This window comes from Pseudorasbora parva, chromosome 22 (genome assembly GCF_024679245.1).
Source record: "Pseudorasbora parva isolate DD20220531a chromosome 22, ASM2467924v1, whole genome shotgun sequence".
Taxonomy (NCBI): domain Eukaryota; kingdom Metazoa; phylum Chordata; class Actinopteri; order Cypriniformes; family Gobionidae; genus Pseudorasbora; species Pseudorasbora parva.
In genome coordinates, this window is record NC_090193.1 from 41,238,834 (window position 1) to 41,258,877 (window position 20,044).

The 20,044-nt window shown below is 37.7% G+C and overlaps 2 protein-coding genes across 3 annotated transcripts in view; one reads left to right on the forward strand and one right to left on the reverse strand.

Moving 5' to 3' along the window:
• The window catches only part of gpr137bb (G protein-coupled receptor 137Bb), a 14,184-nt gene extending 12,799 nt beyond the window's left edge, over positions 1 to 1,385 (reverse strand). Inside the window, exon 1 of the mRNA XM_067431026.1 lies at positions 918 to 1,385. Coding sequence (XP_067287127.1) covers positions 918 to 1,316 — 399 coding nt within the window. The 5' untranslated portion in view covers positions 1,317 to 1,385. The remainder of the gene's footprint in view (positions 1 to 917) is intronic.
• Positions 1,269 to 20,044, forward strand: part of LOC137057900 (nidogen-1-like) — a 61,329-nt gene continuing 42,553 nt past the window's right edge. For both annotated transcript variants that reach the window (XM_067431002.1, XM_067431003.1), the window contains exons 1-2: positions 1,269 to 1,398; positions 7,968 to 8,299. In XM_067431002.1, coding sequence (XP_067287103.1) covers positions 7,991 to 8,299 — 309 coding nt within the window. In that variant the 5' untranslated portion in view covers positions 1,269 to 1,398; positions 7,968 to 7,990. The remainder of the gene's footprint in view (positions 1,399 to 7,967; positions 8,300 to 20,044) is intronic.

The window sequence follows — 20,044 nt, forward strand, 5'->3', positions numbered from 1 at the left end:
GTGTGTGTGCGAGTGAGTGTGTGTGTGCGAGTGAGTGAGTGAGTGAGTGAGTGCGAGTGAGTGCGAGTGAGTGCGAGTGAGTGCGAGTGAGTGCGAGTGAGTGCGAGTGAGTGCGAGTGAGTGCGAGTGAGTGCGAGTGAGTGCGAGTGAGTGCGAGTGAGTGCGAGTGTGTGCGAGTGTGTGCGAGTGTGTGAGTGAGTGTGAGTGACTGAGAGTATGTGAGTGAGTGTGAGTGTGTGTGAGGGCGTGTGAGGGTGTGATTGTGAGTGTGAGTTAGAGTGAGTGTGTGTGTGTGAGTGAGTGTGTGCGAGTGTGTGTGAAGGCGGGCGTGAGTGAGTGTGTGAGTGTGTGAGTGTGTGTGAGTCAGTGAGTCAGTGAATCAGGGAGCGAGTGTGCGAGTCTGTGTGTGTGTGTGAGCGAGTGTGCGAGTGTGCGAGTGTGCGAGCGAGCAAGTGAGCCAGTGAGCCAGTGAGTGAGTGAGTGAGTGAGTGAGTGAGTGAGTGAGTGAGTGAGTGAGTGAGTGAGTGAGTGAGTGAGTGAGTGAGTGAGTGAGTGAGTGAGTGAGTGAGTGAGTGAGTGAGTGAGTGAGTGAGTGAGTGAGTGAGTGAGTGAGTGAGTGAGTGAGTGAGTGAGTGAGTGAGTGAGTGAGTGAGTGAGTGAGTGAGTGAGTGAGTGAGTGAGTGAGTGAGTGAGTGAGTGAGTGAGTGAGTGAGTGAGTGAGTGAGTGAGTGAGTGAGTGAGTGAGTGAGTGAGTGAGTGAGTGAGTGAGTGAGTGAGTGAGTGAGTGAGTGAGTGAGTGAGTGAGTGAGTGAGTGAGTGAGTGAGTGAGTGAGTGAGTGAGTGAGTGAGTGAGTGAGTGAGTGAGTGTGTGTGTGTGTGTGTGTGTGTGTGTGTGTGTGTGTGCGCGCGTGTCTCACCTGAGCGCAGTACAGGTTCATGAGGCTGAGTGTGAAGAACTGCAGGCAGACGGGCAGGCAGTAGAGCAGCCAGAAGCTGAAGGGCCTCAGGCTGTTGGCCGACTCCCAGTCCCTGATGTAGAAGCTGAAGAGCAGCGAGCGCAGCGCCGCCCAAAGCAGGCACAGGAAGAGGAAGGCCGTCTGGAAGCTGAAGCGCTTGTGCCCATAGCGCAGCACCAGCCACAGCTGAGCGTAGATGAAGCAGAACAGGACGGAGTAGAAGAGGGTGTAGGCCACCGTCAGCCCCAGCCGGACCAACGGAGGGATGGAGGAGAGAGGGAGCGGGGGAGGAGGAGTGAGAGAGAGAGAGACGTTGGCCTGACGACGCTCCATCCTGCTCTCCTCCATCTGCATCTCCATCAGCGGTCCTGAGGAGAGGAGAGGAACATGTGACCCACAGGCGGACGATCTGATTGGCTCTGTGGTGTGAGGAGAGAGGGAGGTGTGTGTGAGAGAGAGAGAGAGAGAGAGAGAGAGAGAGAGGGAGGGGTGTGTGTGTGAGTGAGAGCAATAGAGAGAGAGAGAGAGAGAGAGAGAGAGAGAGAGGGGTGAGTGAGTGAGTGAGTGAGAGAGAGAGAGAGAGAGAGAGAGAGAGAGAGAGAGAGAGAGAGAGAGGGAGAGAGAGGGAGGTGTGTGTGAGAGAGAGAGAGAGAGGGAGGGGTGTGTGTGTGAGTGAGAGCAATAGAGAGAGAGAGAGAGAGAGAGAGAGAGAGAGAGAGAGAGAGAGGGAGGTGTGTGTGAGAGAGAGAGAGAGAGGGAGGGGTGTGTGTGTGAGTGAGAGCAATAGAGAGAGAGAGAGAGAGAGAGAGAGGGAGGTGTGTGTGAGAGAGAGAGAGAGAGAGAGAGAGAGAGAGAGAGAGAGAGAGAGAGAGGGAGGGGTGTGTGTGTGAGTGAGTGAGTGAGAGAGAGAGAGAGAGAGAGAGAGAGAGAGAGAGGGGTGTGTGTGTCAGTGTGTGAGAGAGAGAGAGAGAGAGAGAGAGAGAGAGAGAGAGGGGTGTGTGTGAGAGCGAGAGAGACAGAGAGAGAGAGGTGTGTGTGTGTGAGCGAGAGAGACAGAGAGAGAGAGGTGTGTGTGTGTGTGAGTGAGAGAGACAGAGAGAGAGAGAGGTGTGTGTGTGTGTGAGTGAGAGAGACAGAGAGAGAGATAGAGGGAGGGATGTGTGTGTGTGTGTGTGTGTAAGAGAGAGAGAGAGAGAGAGAGAGAGTGTGCGTGTGTGTGTGTGTGTGTGTGTGTGTGTGTGTGTGTGTGTCCAGAGCAGCTGGATCGCCTCACACACACATCAAACATCATCCCTCTGCTGTTCTCAGCTTTAGTGAAGGTTTATATTCTCAGCATTATTCCTCTGGTGTTGATTACCGCCCTCTGCTGGGGACGCGCCGCAGCACATCTGATGAGCAAGAGAACCTCCACAGCGCACAATCATATACTCAATTATGTTTGGTTTTGATTTTTGGACGATTAATATTTATCTTTATTTTTCTTAAGAATTACATGGAAAATTTTGATGACACGTTTAAGCAAAATGTTACACGTTTTTACTTTAAAAATGTTCTTTTTCTTTTTCTAGTGTTTTTTTTCCTTTTGGGGTAAAGTGAGAATAAATTAACAAAAAAATGTTTTTGGATTTAATTTGGGTCAAATTTTGTTCCTAAAAAGACAAAAACCTGAAAATAAAAGAAGAATTAGCTTGCATGCAAAATATCTGAACCGTGAAGGCATTTACAGGTGTGACACACACACACACACACACACACACACACACACACACACACACACACACACACACACACACACACACACACACACACACATTCCTCTAGTTTTCTGCAGATGTGAGGCTGTGGGAGATAATAATGCCTCTGCTGAGACACAGCTGACAAAAACATGTGCTAAGAATGTTCCCGTTACGTTATAAAAACATTATTTCTGAACGTGTTTCTTAACTGTTTTAAAAACGTAACGTGAACATCCCATCATTCTTCAACAAGCGCCAGGGGACGGCCAAGTAACATGTTTTAGAAAGACGTTAAATAACGCTTTGAGAACATCATTAAAGAGCAGATAACGCTGAAGGAACGTTCTGTTAACGTTACTGGAAGAACGTTTGTTCATAACGCTGAGAGAACCTCAACAGAACGTGCTGACACTTCTAAAACTTTTAAAAACACTGAAAATGTCATTTATATGTTGAATTAACCTAATTTAGCGCGGTTACTCGAGATGTTGATTCAATCGAGCTTTTTTTCCTCTGTTGTAGATGTAACACTCAAATTGTTATTATTATGTTGTTGTGAAATATTCATAAAGTGATAAATGACAATAGTTGTGTTTCGTCAATGTCCATTTTCATAAGAAAAACCGCCGTTGCTATGGTTACCACGATTTTGCTGATGCGCTTCTAAAACTTTTAAAAACATAGAAAATATAAATGATATGTGTAATCTTCAACAGGGGGCTTGTAGACGTAGCACTTAAGTTGACTTTTATTGTAGTTGTGAAATTATAAAGTGATGAATCAGACAGCAGCTCTGTTTTTAATGTCGATTTTTGTAAAAAAAAAAAAAAAAAACCCGCTGTGGTTACCGCGATTTTCACACCAGATAGAAATGTTGAATTAAACCACTTTAGCACAATTACTCAAGATATATGATTAAATCAAGCACTTATTTTAACGGCTTTTGTCCGCTAAACCCGACGGCTTTTGTCCGCTAAACCCGACGGCTTTTGTCCGCTAAACCCCACGGCTTTTGTCCGTTAAACCCCACGGCTTTTGTCCGCTAAACCCCACGGCTTTTGTCCGTCAAACCCCGCGGCTTTTGTCCGCTAAACCCGACGGCTTTTGTCCGCTAAACCCCACGGCTTTTGTCCGTCAAACCCCGCGGCTTTTGTCCGCTAAACCCCACGGCTTTTGTCCGCTAAACCCCACGGCTTTTGTCCGCTAAACCCCACGGCTTTTGTCCGCTAAACCCCACGGCTTTTGTCCGTCAAACCCCACGGCTTTTGTCCGCTAAACCCCACGGCTTTTGTCCGTCAAACCCGACGGCTTTTGTCCGCTAAACCCCGCGGCTTTTGTCCGCTAAACCCCACGGCTTTTGTCCGCTAAACCCCACGGCTTTTGTCCGCTAAACCCCACGGCTTTTGTCCGCTAAACCCCACGGCTTTTGTCCGTCAAACCCCACGGCTTTTGTCCGCTAAACCCCACGGCTTTTGTCCGTCAAACCCCGCGGCTTTTGTCAGCTAAAACCCCACGGCTTTTGTCCGCTAAACCCCACGGCTTTTGTCCGCTAAACCCCACGGCTTTTGTCCGCTAAACCCCACGGCTTTTGTCCGTTAAACCCCACGGCTTTTGTCCGCTAAACCCCACGGCTTTTGTCCGCTAAACCCGACGGCTTTTGTCCGCTAAACCCCACGGCTTTTGTCCGCTAAACCCGACGGCTTTTGTCCGCTAAACCCCACGGCTTTTGTCCGCGAAACCCCACGGCTTTTGTCCGCTAAACCCCACGGCTTTTGTCCGCTAAACCCCACGGCTTTTGTCCGCTAAACCCCACGGCTTTTGTCCGCTAAACCCCACGGCTTTTGTCCGCTAAACCCCACGGCTTTTGTCCGCTAAACCCCACGGCTTTTGTCCGCTAAACCCCACGGCTTTTGTCCGCTAAACCCCACGGCTTTTGTCCGCTAAACCCCACGGCTTTTGTCCGCTAAACCCCGCGGCTTTTGTCCGCTAAACCCGACGGCTTTTGTCCGTTAAATCCCACGGCTTTGTCCGTTAAACCCCACGGATTTTGTCCGCTAAACCCCACGGCTTTTGTCCGCTAAACCCGACGGCTTTTGTCCGTTAAACCCCACGGCTTTTGTCCGCTAAACCCCACGGCTTTTGTCCGCTAAACCCGACGGCTTTTGTCCGCTAAACCCGACGGCTTTTGTCCGCTAAACCCGACGGCTTTTGTCCGTTAAACCCCACGGCTTTTGTCCGCTAAACCCCACGGCTTTTGTCCGCTAAACCCCACGGCTTTTGTCCGCTAAACCCGACGGCTTTTGTCCGCTAAACCCCACGGCTTTTGTCCGCTAAACCCCACGGCTTTTGTCCGCTAAACCCCACGGCTTTTGTCCGCTAAACCCCACGGCTTTTGTCCGCTAAACCCCACGGCTTTTGTCCGCTAAACCCCACGGCTTTTGTCCGCTAAACCCCACGGCTTTTGTCCGCTAAACCCCACGGCTTTTGTCCGCTAAACCCCACGGCTTTTGTCCGCTAAACCCGACGGCTTTTGTCCGCTAAACCCCACGGCTTTTGTCCGCTAAACCCCACGGCTTTTGTCCGTTAAACCCCACGGCTTTTGTCCGCTAAACCCCACGGCTTTTGTCCGCTAAACCCGACGGCTTTTGTCCGTTAAACCCCACGGCTTTTGTCCGCTAAACCCGACGGCTTTTGTCCGTTAAACCCCACGGCTTTTGTCCGCTAAACCCGACGGCTTTTGTCCGCTAAACCCCACGGCTTTTGTCCGCTAAACCCCACGGCTTTTGTCCGCTAAACCCGACGGCTTTTGTCCGTTAAACCCCACGGCTTTTGTCCGCTAAACCCGACGGCTTTTGTCCGTTAAACCCCACGGCTTTTGTCCGCTAAACCCGACGGCTTTTGTCCGTCAAACCCCGCGGCTTTTGTCAGCTAAAACCCCACGGCTTTTGTCCGCTAAACCCCACGGCTTTTGTCCGCTAAACCCCACGGCTTTTGTCCGCTAAACCCCACGGCTTTTGTCCGTTAAACCCCACGGCTTTTGTCCGCTAAACCCCACGGCTTTTGTCCGCTAAACCCGACGGCTTTTGTCCGTTAAACCCCACGGCTTTTGTCCGTTAAACCCCACGGCTTTTGTCCGTTAAACCCCACGGCTTTTGTCCGCTAAACCCCACGGCTAAACCCGTTTCCAGTCCCCTAAGGTAAAGTGTTTGGGGCAATTCTCTAGTAAAGTCTGGCCCTAAAGGTTCTTTAGACTCTCCTCTTTTTTGACTTATTTGTTGACTAAAGTGTTTTCAATATCATGTCAATCAAAGACACTCGTTCAGTTATTAATAGATCTCAAATTTCTTTATCTGCTTGTGTGTGTTTTTGGAATAACACATTTAGTGATATAGAATGGGAAGAGGTTTGGCTTCTTAGAGTTGTTGAAGTTTCTATTAAAATTATCCATAATCGTTATCCGATAAATTATAAACGTTCTAAATTTATCAATAGTATTTCACCCAATTGCTCTTCTTGCCTTCAGTATGAAGAGACGATTAATCACTTATTTTGGGATTGTTCTTACTGTAAAGTCTTCTGGAGGGAATTTTCAAATTTTGTTAAAAAATATTTATATTCAACTTTTGTATAACCCCCCAATTTTTTTATTTTTTTTATTTAGACCCTTCTCATTGTACATTTATTAATAATGTACTGCTTTATTGTGCCCGACTTGTAAGGTCCAGGAGACATTGTGAACCGGCTCCAACTCTTCCCTCTCAGCTCCGTTAAACCCCACGGCTTTTGTCCGCTAAACCCCACGGCTTTTGTCCGCTAAACCCGACGGCTTTTGTCCGTTAAACCCCACGGCTTTTGTCCGCTAAACCCCACGGCTTTTGTCCGCTAAACCCGACGGCTTTTGTCCGTTAAACCCCACGGCTTTTGTCCGCTAAACCCGACGGCTTTTGTCCGTTAAACCCCACGGCTTTTGTCCGCTAAACCCGACGGCTTTTGTCCGTTAAACCCCACGGCTTTTGTCCGCTAAACCCGACGGCTTTTGTCCGCTAAACCCCACGGCTTTTGTCCGCTAAACCCCACGGCTTTTGTCCACTAAACCCGACGGCTTTTGTCCGTTAAACCCCACGGCTTTTGTCCGCTAAACCCCACGGCTTTTGTCCGCTAAACCCGACGGCTTTTGTCCGTTAAACCCCACGGCTTTTGTCCGCTAAACCCCACGGCTAAACCCGTTTCCAGTCCCCTAAGGTAAAGTGTTTGGGGCAATTCTCTAGTAAAGTCTGGCCCTAAAGGTTCTTTAGACTCTCCTCTTTTTTGACTTATTTGTTGACTAAAGTGTTTTCAATATCATGTCAATCAAAGACACTCGTTCAGTTATTAATAGATCTCAAATTTCTTTATCTGCTTGTGTGTGTTTTTGGAATAACACATTTAGTGATATAGAATGGGAAGAGGTTTGGCTTCTTAGAGTTGTTGAAGTTTCTATTAAAATTATCCATAATTGTTATCCGATAAATTATAAACGTTCTAAATTTATCAAAAGTATTTCACCCAATTGCTCTTCTTGCCTTCAGTATGAAGAGACGATTAATCACTTATTTTGGGATTGTTCGTACTGTAAAGTCTTCTGGAGGGAATTTTCAAATTTTGTTAAAAAATATTTATATTCAACTTTTGTATAACCCCCCAATTTTTTTATTTTTTTTATTTAGACCCTTCTCATTGTACATTTATTAATAATGTACTGCTTTATTGTGCCCGTCTTGGACCGACTTGTAAGGTCCAGGAGACATTGTGAACCGGCTCCAACTCTTCCCTCTCAGATAGGGATCTATTTGTCACCATTTCATCTTTTATTTATTTATTTTTATTCTCTTTACAACTGTTTCTATTTTTATTTTTACACCTGATGTTCTTTTTTTTAATGCATGTTTTCGCTATTTTAATTCATTTATATGTAAAGCACTTTGAATTGCCATTGTGTTTGAAATGTGCTCTACAAATAAACTTGCCGTGCCTAAATTTTACATTCATAAATGTAAATTTTCAAAGAAAACTCCCTACTTTAATTTCAGGAAAGATTTTGATATGTATAAATAATCTGCAAATGGGGTGAGACAAATCATCTTAATTCAAACAAAAAACATTTTGAGTTTTTTTCCCCAAAACAAGACAATTACTTTTGCTTGTCTAGTAAATGCTTCTTGTTTTAAGATTTTTTTTAAAGAAATTTTAACTAGAAACAAGACAAAAATACTAAGAAAAGCATTTTTTTTTGCAGTGGTCTCAGAGCACCCCCACCTCATGCAAATGCTCCTCCACCTCCTCCATCAACTCCGCCCTCCGCATGAACTCGCCCCGCACCTCTGGAGCTCATCTCCGGCGTTCACAGAGCCGCTATCACCGCGCATACCGACCGAGCTCATGATGGTTCTGTGCGGCGTCGCGCTGCTGGCGCTGCTGGTGTCGGTCCAGAGTCTGACCCGCGACCGCCTCTTCGATTACGGGATCCGGTTCGGCGACAGGATTCTGGGCTCCGGTTCTGACTCGGTTCGGGAGCTGGACCTGGAGCAGCCGATCTACTTCTTCAAAGGGAACTTCCTTAAACTATACGTGAGTCACGCAACTTTTATAATGCAAAAAATATGTATCAGTTTTCACTGAGTTTACACCTCTAATATTTCCTAAGATGATTAGCAAATAATTCAAATGAAAGAAAAATTGTCTGAAACAGACACAAATTGAATCAATAATCCACCACTCAGTATTTTTGTCTTTTTTCTAGTCCAAACATCTAAACATTCTTAAAACAAGAAGTATTTACTAGACAAGCAAAAGTAATTGTCTTGTTTTGGGGAAAATAACTCAAAATGAAGAGAGTTTTTGCTTAAAATAAGATAAATAATCTGCCAATGGGGTGAGAAAAATAATCTTAATTCAAACAGAAAACAAGATTATTTCTCTCACCCCATTGGCAGATTATTTATCTTATTTTAAGCAAAAACTCTCTTCATTGTGAGTTATCTGATCTGTTTATTCTAGTCTACAAAACATATTAACCCCTTTTTGAGAATAGATGTGAAAATGCGGTAACACTTTATTTTAGGGTTCAGTTATTAACTATTAACTAGTGTCTTATGATCATGCATATTACTATGATATTGTCTGTTTATGAGCACTTCTAAAGCTCATATTAATGCCTTATTCTGCATGAGCTTATTCTACATCCCTTAATCCGACCCAATACCTAAACTTAAACGCTAAAAAAACTACCTTACTAACTATTAATAAGCAGTAAATTAGGAGTTTATTGAGGCAGAAGTCGGAGTTAATAGTGAATGTGTGTTCCCCATAGTGAAGTGTTTCCGAAAATGCACTTAAATGGGTGTATAATTCAAGAACTCTTTAGAATATGTTTGGTCTTGTTTTAAAGCAGGCACTTCAAAATATGAAAGTATGAAAAAGTTATGGAAGTTTAATTTTTATGTAAAAAAAAAAACTATTTTACTCTAATATTACTATAAGCCATATGTCTAACCAAGCTGTGCTCCAAGTTTAAAGTTGATGTAAAGTTCAATATCAATGCAGTACCAAACACAGCCACTGGGTGACATCACTTTGAATATCGAATGAATGTCGATTTTCGTAAAAAACGCTGTTGTTATGGTTACCGCAACTTTTGCGCTAGATAAAAATATTGCTGACGCGCTTTTAAAACATTTAAAAATCATTTATATGTTAAATTAAACCACTTTAGCACGGTTACTCGAGATATTCGATTAAATTGAGAATGTATTTTAACAACAGTAGGATATTTCTGCACTCCTCTTAAACGTAGGTTTATTTGTTGTGTAATTATGAAATGTAAATTCTTGTGAAATAGTTGTTTTTCGTAACTATACTTTAAAAAATGCTTAGTTGTTTCAACCCATATTTGGGTCAAATATGACCAAAAAGCCATTAGGTTTAAAATTTTAAACCCATTTTTAAACCCAACAGCTTTTCGTCATATTTGACCCAAAAATGGGTTTGAAACAACCAAGCATTTTTTTTTAAAGTATAGTTAGTCAAAATATCACAAAAATAATCCTTGAGACTCAGACCTTTCCGACGATATGCGTGTTGTCAAGATTAAAAGAGGTTTTGATGATAAAGTAGTTCAAATCAATGTTGTAATATAAAACCTGACACGCCCACTAGTCTAACCAAGATGGGTCCCAAATGTAAAGTTGATATCATATCTTTTTGATTTTGTTTAGGCGCTGTACCAAAAACAGCCACTAGGTCGTTAAATATCGAATGAATGTCGATTTTCGTTAAAAAAAACCCTGTTGCTATGGTTTCCGCGACTTTCATGACGGTGAAAATATAAAACCTGCACTCTAAAAAATGCTTCATTGGGATATTTTAACCCAGCAATTGGGTTGTCTTAAGCAAACATTTAACCCAACCGCTGGGTTAGTCCATTTTCAGCCCAACTTAAGTTTTTTTTAACCCAGCATTTTTTAGAGTGTGACACGCCCACTAGGGGAGGAGCCTGCAAGAAGAATGTAAATTTCCAGAAATTTCTCTCTCTCTCATTCTCTCTCTCTCTCTCTCTCTCTCTCTCTCTCTCTCTCTCTCTCTCTCTCTCTCTCTCTCTCTCTCTCTCTCTCTCTCTCTCAGTTTGTTTCTACAGTAAACCCCCCATTGAGAGAGAAGAGTGGAGATAGACCTAAATATTTACATTAGCCGTCTGTCCTGCCGTGACTCGATAAGTCTTGAATGTTTAACCAAACACAGTCTGTCCATTTCTGTCCTTTCTTCAGTTCATGTTCATCCGATGAACCTCCAGACGTTTCTCTGTATTATTGATCATAGTTCCTGATCATCTCATGTTCTGTCGGAATGAAACCGCAAAAAAAATGCTTTTCTTACTCAGTATTTTTGTCTTGTTTCAAAAAAATCAAAATATCAAAAAATTCTTAAAACAAGAAACATTTACTAGACAAGCAAAAGTAATTGTCTTGTTTTGGGGGAAATAACTCAAAATGAAGAGAGTTTTTGATTAAAATAAGATAAATAATCTGCCAATGGGGTGAGAAGAATAATCTTAATTCAAACAGAAAACAAGATTATTATTCTCACCCCATTGGCAGATTATTTATCTTATTTTAAGCAAAAACTCTCTTCATTTTGAGTTATTTTTTCCCAAAACAAGACAATAATTTGTACCTGTCTAGTAAATGTTTCCTAATGTAAGAATTTTTAGATGTTTGTACGAGAAACAAGACAAAAACACTGAGTAAGGAGAGCAGATTTTGCCGTGGATGTTCTCCGAAACACTAGCTCTTCTTTTGTGGTGTTCTGGAGACAGGCGTGCCATTGTGTGACTGTAGTTTTTAACCCTTGATGCGGTTTAGCCCGAGGGTTTCTAGAAGCACTTCCTCCCGTCCTGCTGAGATCTTCTCATTCCCAACACCATTTACATTCCACATGACAAAGCCTGCCGTGTTACTCAATAAAACCAGCGGGAGGGAGTTCAGGATTAGACCTGGTCTGTGGTTTACATCGGTCAGGCCGTGATTGGAGATCGATTGCCAATCATGCAGCAGAAGCTTTTAAAACGATTCCGTTATCGTCTCCGTGTAAACTCCAGAAACCTGCATCTGTGAGAACGGGGAGTTAAGAAAACTAGAAAATAAGTGCTTTTAACCTGTAATTTATGCTTAGCTGAAGTTTTCTTTGCAATACGTTTTACTTAAACAACATAACACTGAATTAAACCACACTTTTAAAGTGTGTGTTTTACTGAGAAACATCTAACCCAATAACACATTAGATACTGTTGACACCATAATCTATGTAAAGCAGTAATGGACTCAATCCTCCACATTCCATGAATTGTTTTTGAGTAGAAAATGAACTCCAAATGTCACAAAAATGACGGGTTACCTAACAACAAGCGCAATGATAAAACAGTGGAAATAAAGCTGGAAAACAGCGAAAAATCAATCTTATTAATTATTTAAGCTCCAGTGCATGATGGGAACACCAGTAACAGAAAAGTCGAGTAGTTTTACTTAATTTTATAACGCTATGATAAATACACTTTGACTTCTATATTCACTAAAGTGCCAAAAAAGTGCCTCTACACACACATGAGCTCCCCATTGTTAACCCGTGGGGTTTAATCTGGAGTCGGCCCACCCTCTCTAACAGCTCCAGCTCTTCTGGGAAGGCTTTCCTCAAGGTTTAGGAGTGTGTTTATGGGGATTTTTGCCCATTCTTCTAGAAGCTCATTTGTGAGGTCAGGCACTGATGTTGGACGAGAAGGCCTGGCTCTCAGTCTCCGCTCTAATTCATCCCAAAGCTGTTCTATCGGGTTGAGCTCAGGACTCTGTGCAGGCCAGTCAAGTTCCTCCACACCAAACTCCTCATCCATGTCTTTATGGAGCGACGCTTTGTGCACTGGAGTGCAGTCATGCTGGGACAGGAAGGGGCCGTAACCCCACCCCATAACCCCCCCCCCCTCCACCAAACTTTACACTTGGCACACTGCAGTCAGGCGAGTCCCGTTCTCCTGGCGACGGCCAAACCCAGACTCGTCCATGTGATTGTCAGACTGAAGCGTGATTGGTCCCTCAGAGAACACGTCTCACTGCTCTAGAGTCCAGTGGCGGCTGCTTTACTCCACTGCATCCCACGCTTTGCATTGCTCTTGGTGATGTAAGGCTTGGATGAGCTGCTCGGCCATGGAAACCCATTCCATGAAGCTCTCTCCGCTGTTCTTGAGCTCATCTGAAGGCCACAGAAGTCTGGAGGTCTGGAGCTGTTGACTCTGCAGAAAGTTGGAGACTTCTGCGCACTGTGACCCTCAGCATGCGCTGACCCCGCTCTGGGATTGAACACTTCGTGGCTGAGTTGCTGTTGTTCCCAATGGCTTCCTCTTTGTTATAATCCCACTAACGTGTGTAGAAGCGTCTGCAGGCCGAGAGCTGGAGTTATACACCTGTGGCCATGGATCTGTGTGTACGGGAGTCATTTTGATAAAAAGAGAAAAAAACATTTGTCGTGAAAATGACTGTTTGAGTTTACATATGCGTTTTTTTTCTTGAGTATCATATTTAAAGCATCAGTCTTTTATGGCTCATATAGTCTAATATAGTATGAACAGCGTGTCAGTTTTATTCAAATACACAAACCGAGCAGAAATGTGCTGTTTGCTGCAAATGCTGATTTTTAAATGGACAAAAAGAAACAATTCTGATGAAATGCATGTAAATATCAATGTCTTAGTAAGATGATATTGAGACAAGTAAAATTATTGTCTTGTTTTGGGGAAAAATAACTCAAACTGAAGAGAGTTTTTGCTTAAAATAAGATAAATAATCTGCCAATGGGGTGAGAATAATAATCTTGTTTTCTGTTTGAATTAAGATTATTTCTCTCACCCCATTGGCAGATTATTTATCTTATTTTAAGCAAAAACTCTCTTCATTTTGAGTTATTTCCTCCAAAACAAGACAATTACTTTTGCTTGTCTAGTAAATACTTCTTGTTTTAAGAATTTTTAGATGTTTGGGGGAGAAACAAGACAGAAATACTGAGTAAGAAGAGCATTTTTTGCAGTGTTCCTGCGTTTACTTCATAAAATCCGATCAGATCTGAGAACACAAGGACGGTTGTACAATTACAGAAGACTTTAACTGGATAAAACGCTCTAGACGATCAGAGACAGAAGGACCAAGTGCAACAGGTTAATCAGATCATAATCATCATTTAGAGGCGTATCCAATATAATAAATTGAATTGGCTTATTTGGTCTCATTTTTGGTCATCCTGTAAGTTTGTCCTTCTGTTTGAGCGCTTGAGATGTCTTTAAATCACTCATCATAACTATGAGCTGCGATGCTTGACTTATGCTTGCAGGACCACTAAATAATAGCAGATGTTTAAAGAGGAATCTGTTGTGTAATTTGAGGCTTGTGTGAATTATTTTGACCCTTAGACACAGGTCAGATCACTTCACGAAACTGCAAACGACCGTAGAAAAGTGTCTTCAAGCGTTTGTTTGAGATGGTTCTCCAGTCGCACTGCAAAAAATGCTCTTCTTACTCAGTCATTTTGTCTTGTTTTCAGTCTAAATATCGAACAATTCTTAAATCAAGATGCATTTACTAGATCAGTAAAACGACATCAGATATTTTTTCTTGTTTTGTTGAAAATAAAATCTAAATGAAGTGAGTTTTTGCTTAAAACAGGTGAAATGATCTGCCAATGGGGTGAGAGAAATAATCTGATTTCTGAAATCTGAAATAAGATTATTTTTCTCACCCCATTGGCAGATCATTTTGCCTTTTTTAAGCAAAAACTTATTTTTTCCCCAGAAAACAAGACAAAATATCATGTCATTTTACTTATAATGCATTTTGATTTAAGAATATTTAGATATTTGGACTGGAAACAAGAAAAAGAGGATAAATAAGAAGAGCTTTTTTGCAGTGCGATCCCTGTGGTTTGCTTATCTTCCGATCCATCCACCTTTCGCTCAGATTAGCAGGGGTTTCTTTTGTTCTTTTTAGACCCGAGGAGCCCGTCTGGCCCTGTAACAGAACTATTGTTATGTGTGAGGGTTTTGTTTGGTCTGATTGCTCGATCTTCAAGCCCAATGGAAGCTGATCTTCGCCTCACAGGTTGAGCGGCTCCCCTGCCGTTTCCCTTTGAGAAACTCGTTAAAGAAAAACTTTTACACACACAAACACACACACTTTAAGTGGCACGACAGCCTTTCATGTGTAACGGGAGCTCAGATCTCAGAAAACATCTCTGCTGGTTTATGAGGCCTCAGATGAGATGTTGTGTCTGTTCCTGCAGTTCCTAACCGTGTGTCATTTTCAGTGGAGACACTGGTTTAAACTGGGATTTACTGCAAGAACAACTTACACTGCCTAGAGATTCACGAGCCATTGATTCTCATTCATATAAATAATACACTGTAAAAAATGACATGGTTTTATGTCGCTTTAACTCATCAAAATAAGTTAAGCAATTTTCAAATTTATGCAACATTCAACAATCAAAAATCAGTTTAATGTAATTTAAGTTGAGATGACTTAAGCATCCTCATTGATCCAAGCAACACTCAAGCAACATTTTTTTGCAGTTAAAATAAGCTACATTTATTGTTTAATATTTACTTGTTTTATACATTAGTGATCCCTTTATTGATGTAATCATGAATATTGTTTTTGTTCTTTAAGCAACTTTTTTGCAATGGGCAAGAATATGTAACTTTTTTTCTTGTAATATGAAAAAAAAAGGCAACTTTTTTCTTTCTGTATTCAAAAATATGCACCTTTTTTCTTGCAATACTTAAAAATATGCAACTTTTTTCTTGCAATACTTAAAAATATGCAAATTTTTCTTAAAATGCTTAAAAATATGTAACTTTTTTCTTTCAGTATGCAAAAAGATGCAACTTTTTCTTGCAATACTTAAAAATATGCAACTTTTTTCTTGCAATACTTAAAAATATGCAACTTTTTTCCTGCAATACTTAAAAATATGCAACTTTTTTCTTGCAATACTTAAAAATATGCAAATTTTTCTTGCAATACTTAAAAATATGCAACTTTTTCTTACAATATGCAAAAATATGTAACTTTTTTCTGGCAGAGCTTAAAAATATGTTAGAAAACTTTCTTGAAATATGCAAAAATATGTAACTTTTTCTTGCAATACTTAAAATATGCAACTTTTTTCTTGCAATACTTAAAAATATGCAACTTTTTCCTGCAATACTTAAAAATATGCAACTTTTTTCTTAAAATGCTTAAAAATATGTAACTTTTTTCTGGCACTAATTAAAAATATTCAACTTTTTTTGCAATACTTAAAAATATGCAACTTTTTTCTGGCAATAATTAAAAATATGCAACTTTTTTTTGCAATACTTAAAAATATGCAACTTTTTCTTAAAATACTTAAAAATATGCAACTTTTTTCTTTCAGTATGCAAAAATATGCAACTTTTTTCTGGCACTAATTAAAAATATTCAACTTTTTTTGCAATACTTAAAAATATGCAACTTTTTTCTGGCAATAATTAAAAATATGCAACTTTTTCTTAAAATACTTAAAAATATGTAACTTTTTTCTTTCAGTATGCAAAAATATGCAACTTTTTCTTGCAATACTTAAAAATATGCAACTTTTTTCTTGCAATACTTAAAAATATACAACTTTTTTCCTGCAATACTTAAAAATATGCAACTTTTTTCTTGCAATACTTAAAAATATGCAACTTTTTCTTAAAATGCTTAAAAATAAGTAACTTTTTCTTTCAGTATGCAAAAAGATGTAACTTTTTCTTTCAGTATGCAAAAATATACAACTTTTTTCCTGCAATACTTAAAAATATGCAACTTTTTTCTTGCAATACTTAAAATATGCAACTTTTTTCTTGCAATACTTAAAAATATGCAACTTTTTCTTAAAATGCTTAAAAATATACAACTTTTTTCCTGCAATACTTAAAAATATGCAACTTTTTTCTTTCAATACTTAAAAATATGCAACTTTTTCTTAAAATGCTTAAAAATATGTAACTTTTTTCTTTCAGTATGCAAAAAGATGCAACTTTTTTCTTGCAATACTTAAAAATATGCAACTTTTTTCCTGCAATACTTAAAAATATGCAACTTTTTTCTTGCAATACTTAAAAATATGCAAATTTTTCTTACAATACTTAAAAATATGCAACTTTTTCTTACAATATGCAAAAATATGTAACTTTTTTCTGGCAGAGCTTAAAAATATGTTAGAAAACTTTCTTGAAATATGCAAAAATATGTAACTTTTTCTTGCAATACTTAAAATATGCAACTTTTTTCTTGCAATACTTAAAAATATGCAACTTTTTCCTGCAATACTTAAAAATATGCAACTTTTTTCTTAAAATGCTTAAAAATATGTAAGTTTTTTCTTTCAGTATGCAAAAAGATGCAACTTTTTCTTGCAATACTTAAAAATATGCAACTTTTTTCTGGCAATAATTAAAAATATGCAACTTTTTTTGCAATACTTAAAAATATGCAACTTTTTTCTGGCAATAATTAAAAATATGCAACTTTTTTTGCAATACTTAAAAATATGCAAATTTTTCTTAAAATGCTTAAAAATATGTAACTTTTTTCTTTCAGTATGCAAAAAGATGCAACTTTTTCTTGCAATACTTAAAATTATGCAACTTTTTTCTTGCAATACTTAAAACTATGCAACTTTTTTCTTGCAATACTTAAAAATATGCAACTTTTTTCTTGCAATACTTAAAAATATGCAATTTTTTCTTGCAATACTTAAAAATATGCAACTTTTTTCTTGCAATACTTAAAAATATGCAACTTTTTCTTGCAATACTTAAAAATATGCAACTTTTTCTTAAAATGCTTAAAAATATGTAACTTTTTTCTTTCAGTATGCAAAAAGATGCAACTTTTCTTGCAATACTTAAAAATATGCAACTTTTTTCTTGCAATACTTAAAAATATGCAACTTTTTTCCTGCAATACTTAAAAATATGCAACTTTTTTCTTGCAATACTTAAAAATATGCAACTTTTTCTTGCAATATGCAAAAAAATGTGTTACTTTTTTTCTGGCAGAGCTTAAAAATATGTTAGAAAACTTTCTTGAAATATGCAAAAATATGTAACTTTTTCTTGCAATACCTAAAAATATGCAACTTTTTTCTTGCAATACTTAAAAATATGCAACTTTTTCCTGCAATACTTAAAAATATGCAACTTTTTTCTTAAAATGCTTAAAAATATGTAAGTTTTTTCTTTCAGTATGCAAAAAGATGCAACTTTTTCTTGCAATACTTAAAAATATGCAACTTTTTTCTGGCAATAATTAAAAATATGCAACTTTTTTTGCAATACTTAAAAATATGCAACTTTTTTCTGGCAATAATTAAAAATATGCAACTTTTTTTGCAATACTTAAAAATATGCAAATTTTTCTTAAAATGCTTAAAAATATGTAACTTTTTTCTTTCAGTATGCAAAAAGATGCAACTTTTTCTTGCAATACTTAAAATTATGCAACTTTTTTCTTGCAATACTTAAAACTATGCAACTTTTTTCTTGCAATACTTAAAAATATACAACTTTTTTCCTGCAATACTTAAAAATATGCAACTTTTTTCTTGCAATACTTAAAAATATGCAAATTTTTCTTAAAATGCTTAAAAATATGTAACTTTTTTCTTTCAGTATGCTAAAAGATGCAACTTTTTCTTGCAATACTTAAAAATATGCAACTTTTTTCTTGCAATACTTAAAAATATGCACATTTTTCTTGCAATACTTAAAAATATGCAACTTTTTCTTACAATATGCAAAAATATGTAACTTTTTTTCTGGCAGAGCTTAAAAATATGTTAGAAAACTTTCTTGAAATATGCAAAAATAGGTAACTTTTTCTTGCAATACTTAAAATATGCAACTTTTTTCTTGCAATACTTAAAAATATGCAACTTTTTCCTGCAATACTTAAAAATATGCAACTTTTTTCTTAAAATGCTTAAAAATATGTAACTTTTTTCTGGCACTAATTAAAAATATTCAACTTTTTTTGCAATACTTAAAAATATGCAACTTTTTTCTGGCAATAATTAAAAATATGCAACTTTTTTTTGCAATACTTAAAAATATGCAACTTTTTCTTAAAATACTTAAAAATATGTAACTTTTTTCTTTCAGTATGCAAAAATATGCAACTTTTTCTTGCAATACTTAAAAATATGCAACTTTTTTCTTGCAATACTTAAAAATATACAACTTTTTTCCTGCAATACTTAAAAATATGCAACTTTTTTTTGCAATACTTAAAAATATGCAACTTTTTCTTAAAATGCTTAAAAATAAGTATCTTTTTCTTTCAGTATGCAAAAAGATGTAACTTTTTCTTTCAGTATGCAAAAAGATGCAACTTTTTCTTGGAATACTTAAAATATGCTACTTTTTTCTTGCAATACTTAAAAATATGCAACTTTTTTCTTGCAATACTTAAAAATATACAACTTTTTTCCTGCAATACTTAAAAATATGCAACTTTTTTCTTGCAATACTTAAAAATATGCAACTTTTTCTTAAAATGCTTAAAAATATTTAACTTTTTTCTTTCAGTATGCAAAAAGATGCAACTTTTTCTTGCAATACTTAAAAATATGCAACTTTTTTCTTGCAATACTTAAAAATATGCAACTTTTTCTTAAAATGCTTAAAAATATGTAACTTTTTTCTTTCAGTATGCAAAAAGATGCAACTTTTTTCTTGCAATACTTAAAAATATGCAACTTTTTTCCTGCAATACTTAAAAATATGCAACTTTTTTCTTGCAATACTTAAAAATATGCAAATTTTTCTTGCAATTTCTTAAAAATATGCAACTTTTTCTTACAATATGCAAAAATATGTAACTTTTTTCTGGCAGAGCTTAAAAATATGTTAGAAAACTTTCTTGAAATATGCAAAAATATGTAACTTTTTCTTGCAATACTTAAAATATGCAACTTTTTTCTTGCAATACTTAAAAATATGCAACTTTTTCCTGCAATACTTAAAAATATGCAACTTTTTTCTTAAAATGCTTAAAAATATGTAAGTTTTTTCTGGCAATAATTAAAAATATGCAACTTTTTTCTGGCAATAATTAAAAATATGCAACTTTTTTTGCAATACTTAAAAATATGCAACTTTTTTCTGGCAATAATTAAAAATATGCAACTTTTTTCTTGCAATACTTAAAACTATGCAACTTTTTTCTTGCAATACTTAAAAATATACAACTTTTTTCCTGCAATACTTAAAAATATGCAACTTTTTTCTTGCAATACTTAAAAATATGCAACTTTTTTCTTGCAATACTTAAAAATATGCAACTTTTTTCCTGCAATACTTAAAAATATGCAACTTTTTTCTTGCAATACTTAAAAATATGCAAATTTTTCTTGCAATACTTAAAAATATGCAACTTTTTCTTACAATATGCAAAAATATGTAACTTTTTTCTGGCAGAGCTTAAAAATATGTTAGAAAACTTTCTTGAAATATGCAAAAATATGTAACTTTTTCTTGCAATACTTAAAATATGCAACTTTTTTCTTGCAATACTTAAAAATATGCAACTTTTTCCTGCAATACTTAAAAATATGCAACTTCTTTCTTAAAATGCTTAAAAATATGTAACTTTTTTCTGGCACTAATTAAAAATATTCAACTTTTTTTGCAATACTTAAAAATATGCAACTTTTTTCTGGCAATAATTAAAAATATGCAACTTTTTTTGCAATACTTAAAAATATGCAACTTTT